The sequence below is a fragment of the Alligator sinensis genome, unplaced genomic scaffold (assembly GCF_000455745.1).
Source record: "Alligator sinensis unplaced genomic scaffold, ASM45574v1 scaffold389_1, whole genome shotgun sequence".
Lineage (NCBI taxonomy): Eukaryota > Metazoa > Chordata > Crocodylia > Alligatoridae > Alligator > Alligator sinensis.
Window position 1 is genome coordinate 2006953 of NW_005841951.1, and position 10022 is coordinate 2016974.

The following is a 10022-nucleotide window of genomic DNA, read 5'->3' on the forward strand; positions in this document are numbered from 1 at the left end:
GCTAGGCGCCCCGGCCTCCCCCCCCCCCCCCCCAGCAGCACCCAAGCCCCAGCTGCTACCTGTGGGAGATGGCAGCTGCTGTGGCCAGAGTGGAACCTGGCTCCCCACCCCGCTCCCAAGGGCCACACAGCCAGAGCAGAGCCTGAGGTGGCAGGGTGGCGAATGTGGGCTGCTCGTTGTAGGCTCAGGGCTCCTTGTCCTGCTGTTCTCCCCCTGGAGGCCTCCATGGCCCAGTGGGTGAGACCCAGCAGAGGAGAGCAGAGAGGGGCAGGCAGGCTCGGTGCCACTGTTGGGAGCCCTATGCCGTCCATGCCACCATGGCAAGGTGCCCCTGGCTCACTTAACAGCAGCAGTGGCAGTGCAAGGGTGACCTTGCCATGGCAGTGTGGGGCTCCTGACAGCAGCACTGAGCCTGACTGCCCTTCTCTGCTCTTTTGTGCTGGGTCCCACCTGCTGGGCTGTGGGGGTCCCTGGGGGGAGGGCAGCAGGGTAGGAAGCACCAAACCCACAGCGGGCATCTTATATTTGACCCCATCTCATGCACAAATCTGGGGGAATGTGCCCTCCCATGCCTCTCTCCCTGGGAATGTGTGCAGTGCGGGGAGCCAGCCCCCACCACCGCACCCAGGATGAGCCAGCTGTGGCTCCGTCCTGCTCCCCACCTGACCCCACATTCCCACCCTGTTCTTCCGCTTTATGCACAGCCCAGCTGGGCAGCACCCCTAGTCTGAGCCCTCCCTCACTGTGGGGGCCTTAACCTGCTCTCCTCACCCACAGACTTACATGGAGGGAACTGCAGGAGCTGCTCTCCATGTTGCTTGGCCATCACATACATGTGTATGCACACACATGCTTGCAGTGCCCCTTGCACAGCCCTCCTCCCACTCCCTCCAGCCCCAAGCAGCCCTTTGGAGGCTCAAATGCTGACAGCTTGCAAAGGGAACCCATCATTTCCCATGCTTCTCTCCTTTAAAGTAGAAAATCTGCATTTTTCTTCATCAAAGGAAAAAGTCTGTGTTTTCCCACATTTTCCCATAGAAAACAGAAAACCCAGATCCCTGGAGATCAGGAACATCCAACATGGATTCACAAAGAGCAAGTCATGCCTGACCAACCTGATTTCCTTCTAAGAAGTGGTGATAGCTTTGGATGGGGGGAGAGCAGTGGATGTGATATACTTTGATTTTAGCAAGGCTTTTGTCTCCCAGGGCTCTCTCATTAACAAACTAAGGAAATGGAGACTAGATGAAAGCACTGTAACATGGATATGTAACTGGTTGCATCATTGTGCTCAATGAGTAGTCATCAATGGGTCAATATCTAGTTGGGTGGAGGTATCAAGTGGGGTTTCCCAGAGGTCTGTCTTGGGTCTGGTATTATTTAACATCTTCATTAATGATTTGGAGGATGGGACTGAGTTCACCCTTAGCCAATTTGCTAGTGAAACTAAGCTGGGTATAGTTGTAGATAGTCTGGAGTACAGGGCTAGAATCCAGATTGAACTAGATAGGCTGGAGAAATGGTCTGTATTCAACCAGATGAGACTCAATATAGACAAGTGCAAAGCCCTGCACTTGGTATGGAATAATGGTCTGCACAAATGTAGACTGGAATGATGGGCTAGGCTGCAGTACAGCAGAAAAGAACCTGGGGGTTACAGCAGCAGAGTATAAGCCAACAGTAAAAAAAGCCAATAGAATACTGGGTTGTAGTAACAGAAGTATTGCTTGCAAATCAAGAGAAGGGATTCTCCTGCTCTATTCAGCACTAGTGAGGCCTCACCGGGAGTACTGTGTCCAGTTTTAGGCCCCACACATTAAGAAAGATGTGGCCAGATTGGAAAGAGTTAAGTGCAGAGTAACAAAAATGATTAGGGGCCTGAAAAGCAGAATTTATGAAGAAAGGCTGAAACATCAATGGCTATTCATTCTGGAGAAGAGAAGACTCATAACTGTCTTGAAATACCTGAAGGGCAATTACAGAGAGGATGGCTACAGGCATTTATCTGTGACTTAGGGACAGGACTAGGAACAATGGCCTCAAGCTTCAGCAGGGGGAAATTTAGGTTGGAGATCAGGAAGAACTTTCTTACTATGAGGATGGTCAAGTATTGGAACAGGCTATCTAGAGAAGTTGCAGAATCTTAATCCTTGGAAATTTTCAAGAGCAGGTTGGACAGACATTTAGCTGGGATGGTTGTGTCAGGGACAATCCTGCCATGAGCAGGGGGCTGGACTAAATGACCTTGTGAGGTCCCTTCTGGCTCTACTTTCCTATGCTACCTACGAGCAATATTTCTCTGTCTGTCTGTAGAAAATATTTTTTTATTACAGCATTGGGAAAGATGTGCAAAATATTAGGCACCCATTTTCAAATATAGGAGGCCTATTTACATGAAAATGGACACAGTAAACATGCCCAATCTTGTTTTTAAGAATATCTGTTCAACAAAACCACTAAGAAATGGAAAACCATGCAAAACAAGCTAACAAAAATGTTAGAGCAAAATATAATGACACCAAGAGTACAGCCTATTCAGCAGTTCTGCTTTAATTTTATTAAGACTGAAGAAAACCTCTGGAAGCCATTCATAAGACCTATAATTCCTAGTAAAAATAATACAAATAGATTATTTAAATAAACTGTAGCTGGCACCCATTTTAATCAAATAAACATAAAAACAAATGTTTCTGTAGTAATAAATAATTCCATCCTTTTCTTGAAATTCTATAGAAAACAGGATCAGCGTTCCAGCATATCTAAAAGGTTACCAAGGCAGGCTCTGGGAGTTAAGGGAGGGACTAGGAGTACATTCCAGAGAGCTGAGAGGCCCTCTGGGAGAATACTTTGCCAGCAGTGCTCTCTCCTATATGGAAGGAACTCCAGCTGGGTATCATCTGGATGCCGCAGACATTGCAACACATTTTTTTACTAACTTTTTGGTGACCTTGTTCAGAGTGCATCAGAGAGGGGAGAAAGTACGTTTCATCAGTGCCTTATATGAGAAAGCCTGAGGGACACAAACAACAGCTTACAATAACCACTGGCTCCTCCCATGTTTAATGGAGGAAAACCTCTTCAAAGTGATTCCATTCACTTCTGTGAAAGATCACCAGAGATTAACAATTTATGATCAACTCAATAGTATGATAAATTTTATATGGTCAAAGACAATATAGATATCTAATAATGTCAACACAAACTACAGACAGCAGGGCTAGGGATAGACATTCAAAAAGCCTGAGCCTGAATTGATTCAATCTTTGCAGGTTAGTCTAACCTGGCTAGGCTAAACCGGTTTGTAACCTCACAGACATCCCAGAAATGCAGACACATGCCTGCAGTGGCTCAGGCTAAAAACTGCGGGGGGGCACTAGAACAGCCCTTCCTTCCCTTCGAGAGCACTGAGCTGAGTGGAGGCGTGGCCAGGCCCTGGCAGGATGCTCTGATTAGAGAGGGGTTCTACCCCACCCCCTCAAGCAGCCCAGCAGGCAATTGATAACAGTGTTTATCAGCTCATAAAGAAAACAAAAGCTTCTTTCCATTAGTTCAAGCTCTTCTTCTTCCAAGGAAGGAACGGAGGGCATTAACAGCTAGCTGTTGATTAGCTCCAAAAAGCCCTAAGCAGACACAGTCCTGTCTGCCTTTGTCTAGTCTCCCACCGCATGGAGTGCAGCCAGCATGTGGTATGTAGCTAATGCTGAGAGGTGTCTGTGTAAGGCAGAGAGGAGGGGGGAATCCCTGCTTAGCAGGGAATGGTGAGGGGAGGGGTGGGGGGAAGCAGGGGGAAGCCAGGCAGATGCCTGCAGTCTCTGCCAGAGCTCCAGCCAGGGAGCAGAGGGGAGGAGCCAGCTCTACTGTGGAGCAGAGAGCCCCGCCCAGCCCAGAGAGCGTGCCGGGATCCTGGGGGAGTCTGGTTTAACTTAAACCAGGAAGGGGTCGGGGACAGACATTGAATAAACCAGTTTTACCCAAATCAGTTAAGTTTGATATACTACATTCAACCAGGTTTATCTCAAACCAGTTTCAGCCATTTTCAAACTGGCTTATATGCACTGAACATCTGTTCTGTTACAGGTTTAAATCGGTTTCTGATCACTTAAACCGGTTTATGTGTAATGTCTGTCCCTAGCCCAGAAGTTCATGGACCAGTACAGCTACTGCAGTTTCCATCTCATAGCTAGGTGTATGTCCAGATTGAATAGGGTCAAATAGTTTGAAAACTGAAAATATTCATAGAGCTGCATTAATCACTTTCTTGCAATCTTTACTCAAAACGCACAACATTATATATTGGTTCTTGGTTGCCAAGATTATTTTTATAATTATGAGATTATGGCACTGTATTCTGAGTATCCTAATTGAGTAAACTTCATAAATAAATAATAGAACTGTATTTTCAACTGCATTTATATTTATCTGTACAAACTGTACCCTACTTGTGCAAGTAGCACTTGCATAATTACTACACTGGTTTAAAACAATCCCAGCGAGTTATTTCTTGTTATATGAAAATTAAGCTTCCCTGCATCATGACAGATGTTTGTGGGATTCTTTTGAACTACAACTGCTTGAAGCTAAGGCTAAGGCATTCTCAGAATGTGCTGTGCCCCGTCCTCTGGGTGGATTTGTAAGGCTTCTGTTTAGGGAAGGACAAATACTTATATTCCCTTTGAAATGTATGCCAGATGAGAAAGGCACATATTGGAGCTGAAAAGTGTTAATCATTAGTTTAGGAAACAAAAATAATTAATGATTTAGAAAAGCAGCACTAACAATTACGTACACTCCTACTCTTATGCGGACCCACATCTGAGTTTTGATGGAACCATGTATTTTAGTAGGAGAGGAAGAATATAACATAATCAGAACAAAACTTGTATTATGTGTTAAGATCTGGACTGTTAAATCCTTTACAGTACATGAAGGACCTTGAGGCTGGCTGAGAAGGTTACTGTTTTGGCTCCAAGGAATGGTAGCTGCATTTTCTATCATGTTCTACAATGATAACTTTTTATTTGATTTACTTTGAGTTCAAGTGACTCCTATCTGTTGTAAAGGGATTGTAAGACGGCTAAGGGCAAATCAACAGACAATGTTGTTCCAAACAGCTACTGCTGTCAAGATTAAATGCGCGTGACACTAGTGACATATGATAAAAGGGAACACATAGATCACAGGGAAACCTCATCCCAAAAGAAAAAAATGCCTTACGTGCATCAAAGGAAAGATTGTCTTGTGTTGCTATGACTGAACATGTAAGTCAGTGACAAACTTACCAATCAGCTCCTTGTTGCGAACATCTAACGCCATGTTCCTTAAGGCAGTTGCAACAGAAGAAACAACTCTATCATTATCCATTCTCAGCAGTTCCACAAGAATTGGAAGTCCTTTTTCTTTTCTGACAGCAGCTCGAATATATGCTGCAAACTAATACACATACTTCATTACTTACAAACCTGCCATCTTAAAACATCAACATAATGTTTTAATATAGTATTATTATTCCTAAGTGCTTTAGTGGGAGATTTTCAAAGGCACAAATGATAAAGAAGTGCCCAGTTCCTGCACAGACACTAGGAATTAGAACTTGCCTGTCTTTGGCCCACTGAAATCTCCCCATTTGAGAAGAATATTTAAAAACACAAAATTAATAAAAGCACGAATGACTAGATTAACTGTTCTAAATGGATGACATAAAACATTACATCTATTAAGAAGGGAATACTTTAGGAAAAAGGCTGATTAAAAAACATCTGCGATAAATGCTCAAAAGTCCTAGATAAAAATCTGTCAGCTATTTTTGTATAGCAAAGAAAGCAATGAGTATTTTTATCTCTTTCTGACAAATATATAAAAGTGATTAAAGAGATGTCCTGTGGTGCCTTTGCAATGAACCATATGTGAGGGCTACAAACGTGAGCGTACGTTGAAAGTACAGCAGCAAATAATAAAAATAGTGCCCTACTCTTGCTGATAACCACTAAGTGTGTCAACTACCATAACTTACTAAGAAACAGCCTGTCCCGATTCCCACAAACTGGTGCCATACTTTTTGCATTTACATCTGGCTCGTGTCCTCTGTTTCTGCAACAATTTTCCACCAAAATTCAGAGTTAATCGGTTCTCTGGCATTTGTATTCAGTGGGGAAAACACTACTTTGTTTTTAAACAGTGGCACAGATTTTAATACCACTCTCAACAAGATGTCTCCTTTCCCTGCTGCCATACTTGTATTTCTTTTCATTGTGAAACTAAATTTCTGTAAAGTGGGGATAGTATGTATCCATTAATATGGCAGTTTTGATTGCTAGACAAATCTGTACAGTAAAAGTGCAGCAACAATGCAAAAGATTATTTAAACATATTTTTATTTCACTCGATAAAAGATGACACCCCCCACCCGCGTAATCGAGTGCCTCCAAACTCATCTGAATTCTAAGAACATATTTGTCCACATCACAAATAACACCTTAAAATCTGGCATGTTTGTCCACCTGTTCAAGACAGGTCTAGCAAAAAATTATAAAAGTGCATGCTATACTGCCAGTTATGGGTGTAAGATACACTCTGCTCAGCTCCTGTGCATGCTTATCTCCTTTGATTGCCTAAACTGACATACACTGAGGAAGTGATGCACTTGGAGGCCAGTCCTTCACTTTTAATGGATTCTCACAGTCCATAACTAATGGGGGGCTATTTTTCCACCTTTATAGCAGAGTGCAAAAACAGCCACCACCACAGTGGTGGCTGACTGCACCACCATAATTAGCACTGCAGCAGCCCTGCACTGTCCCATATGCCACAGCTGCTCCAAGTGCAAAGCTGTCCTACTGTGCTTCTGGATCCTCACTTTCAACTGATTTCAAAGTAGATTTAAAAGAACCTTCAAGTCAGAGGAACTGCTCTGCACTTTTAGGGACTAATTTCTTGGTCATCGTGGAGGAATAGTGATATGTACTGTATGTACACTATATGAATACAGGCTGTGAACTGTATGAATGAGCATTGAAGGCACTGATTAATGAAGATGTGTCAACATACACATGGCAGCAAATTATGTATTCAGTACACACAAGTGCCAATATTTTGTTGAAAGAGAACAATTAGTCAGGGTTTACATGTAGGAAGAAGTGGGGAAATTCAAATAGCTATTAAGATTATGGGATGAGCTTAATGTAATACCTTCCAGTTGCCTGCAGAAAGGTTCTGGAGAGATCCTGCAGAACCCTCTAGAGTGGCTGGGTTAGAGCTTTCTGCTAGAAGTGTTAGATATGGTTTTACCACAGATGGATGCCACAGCATTTCCACCCCTTTGGGAGACTTAGAAAATCCTGGTATAGGGCCAACTCCATCCCACTGAGGGAAAAAACCAAAAGACTTGTTAGTTGCTAGCACACCAGTTCGAACAAAACTGAAATCCTCCACAATATTAACTGATCATCAACTGATTTGTTAATCCCATAAAAATAGCTATCAAGTTAGTTTAACAGGATATTTTCCATAAAGCCTTACTAACTGGGATTAATCGTATTTCCCTCTTTTAATTCTTTATTATTCAAGTCCCATATCAACTATCCCACTATTTTTTCCAGGATCAATCTAGGGCTGACAGGCTTATAGTTACCTGAGGCTATGGTTTGGTGTTAAGTTTGTATTGGGAGAAATGCCTTTCTTCCAGCAGATATAAGGTAGTGTATAGGTGTTCAAGGGGTTTTTCATGGAAGAAAGCAGTTTATCCACAAAACAATGATAACACTTCCAACCAGGAAGGTCTCTCTCCCAGGAAGTTTTCTTGTGCCAGCTTGAATGGCTGTATGTTTCTCTCAGGGTCACCCAATACCCAGTCTTTCGCTCTTCCTTCCTCCAAGGGGGAGGAAGAGAGGAAGAGCACTGGCTCTGATAGTCTGTCCAGTAGCGAGCTGTAAGGAAGCCTTGGAGGTATCCTGCTGCAGCTTGCCCACACTGTTTAAGTGGTGGCAGCGATTTCCTGTACCACTGCTCTGTGCTACACCTGTGCCACTGCTTCCTACTTCCTGCATACATGGAATGACCCCAATCTATGCAAGGGGCAGAGGACAGAGGTAGCGTAGTTTGCCTTATTGTTGAGTGTTCCAGGGACGGTCCAATTGTGAGGATCTCCTCCAGCCCTGCTGATTCAGTGACAGTAGTCCAGAAGCTGCTGGGCGCTGCAAACTTTTGAAAATCTAGCTGCTTAGTTGGGTTGTGTGAAATTTCAGCAGCTGTTTTGTTTCAGAAGTGTTTCGGGCCGTTTTAGCGCCTGAAACACCAAATCCAAATTAAAATGGAAGGCTCCAAGACAGCTCTGAAATGTCAAAAGGCTGCAAAACATTTCGGAAATGTTTTGGAGAATTTCAGAGTTTCGGAGCTGGGCTTACAGGGAAACAAAAACTAAGAGGAGGGAGTGGAAAGAGAGGGAAGGACTGCTCTGATATTGATGTCTAGTTCCTGGTTTGAATCCCCAGCTCTCTGATCATTTCCCCAGCTCTTTCCAGGGGGACCGGGCCGCTGATCTGTGTGCGGAGTTTCAGCAGGCTGCTGAAACCCAGCACACAGATCCAGGGGCCCACGGCCTCCAGGAAGAGTCGGGGCAATGATCAGAGTGCTGGGGGAAGTGATCAGGAGGCTGGGGAATCGAGCGGAGCAGTGGAGGAAGGTTCTGGTCCCTGAACATTCCCCCAGTTCCCAGTTCAATTACCCAGCTCCTCGATCTTTCCCCCAGCTCTCTGATCGCTTCCCCCAGCTCTTCCCATGGGGCGTGGGCCCCCAGATGATGCGGGATGATAGCAGGCTGCCGCTGCCAGCTGGGGATGGTGGCAGCTCTGGGCTATTTCCCCAGCCAGCAGCAGCAGCCCGCTGAAACCCTGCACACAGATCAGGGGGCCGTGCCCCCCGGGAAGAGCTGGGGAAATGATTAGAGAGCTGGGGAATCAAACTGGGAGCTCTGGCTGACAGGTGGATCCACCCCAACTCCTGGACAGTGCACAGCATCCTGCTGAGCTGTGCTGCACCCACACCATGGGACACCTGCTGCATGGTTGCCAGGCGCGGGGGGGCCATCCCTGCTGCACAGGGCGGGGTTCTAGTACGAGTGCCCAGTGGCCCCAATTACTGCTGCCAGAGCCAATGAGTCTGGTCTTTTTTTTTTTTTTTAAAGCTCCGCACTCATCGGCTGCACAGCATGTGGATAACAGCATGTTGCTGCTGCCAGCTGGGGCCAGCGCCAGCACCTGCGTCTGCTCAGCATAGTCTGAGCCGAGCACTGGGAAGAACCCAGTGCTGGCGCTGGCCCTAGCCAGCAGCAGCAGGCTGGCGGCATTCCACCCGCCGAGCTGTGCGCCCTGGGCAGGCTGCAGGGCTGTGCCAGACTCCTTCTGGGGGGCGCGGGCCCCTGGATCTGCATGTGGGATGACAGCATGCTGCCGCTGCTGGCAAGTGATATGAGTTTTGCTTTGAACTGTTTGAGGTGCAGTTTCACAAAACCCCCTGCACCTATTTCCTTGAAACTTGGCAGGCTTCATTCCCTCAGAAGGGGCTACTATCCCTGCAATTTTCATCTGAATCAGGCAAGGAATGACAATGTTATAGGCATTTTAGTGATTCCCCATTATAGCCTATGGCTGAAACATTGAAACAGCTTCAAAACTCCAAAACAGACTGGGCCAAATTGAAACACCAAAATGAATCACTGTCCCTCTGAAATGCCAAATCCGAAACTGAAATGAAACACAGTCATTTCGCACAGCCCTAAATGGCACCTGAGCTCTTTTGGAAATCTAACACAACCCTATCTTAACACCAGCATTTTATGTACTGGAGGTAGTCACTGTGCTCTTATAGACAGTTTTCTCCACACATACTGTTTTCCTGATAGTAGAAAAGTATCTCAAATTTTTATCAAACAAGGATAAAGCAAACCTGATCTTCTTGTGAAGTTCTTTTTTTCTTCTTCTTCTTTTTTCCCCAGCAGCTTGGTTCTGCATCTTTACTTGGTGATTCTT

The 10022-nt window shown here is 45.2% G+C and overlaps 1 protein-coding gene across 5 annotated transcripts in view; it reads right to left on the bottom strand.

The window, feature by feature from the left end:
• PKP4 (plakophilin 4) overlaps nucleotides 1-10022 on the bottom strand; it is a 187145-nt gene that overhangs the window by 21246 nt on the left and 155877 nt on the right. For 4 of the 5 annotated variants that reach the window (XM_014518399.2, XM_014518401.2, XM_014518400.2 and 1 more), the window contains exons 13-15: nucleotides 9940-10022; nucleotides 7186-7359; nucleotides 5280-5430 (exon numbers count right to left, since the gene is read on the bottom strand). The exon at nucleotides 9940-10022 is cut by the window's right edge and continues 130 nt beyond it. In XM_014518399.2, the coding sequence (XP_014373885.1) occupies nucleotides 5280-5430; nucleotides 7186-7359; nucleotides 9940-10022 (408 nt within the window). The remainder of the gene's footprint in view (nucleotides 1-5279; nucleotides 5431-7185; nucleotides 7360-9939) is intronic. The other variant, XM_025199920.1, reaches the window with a different exon arrangement.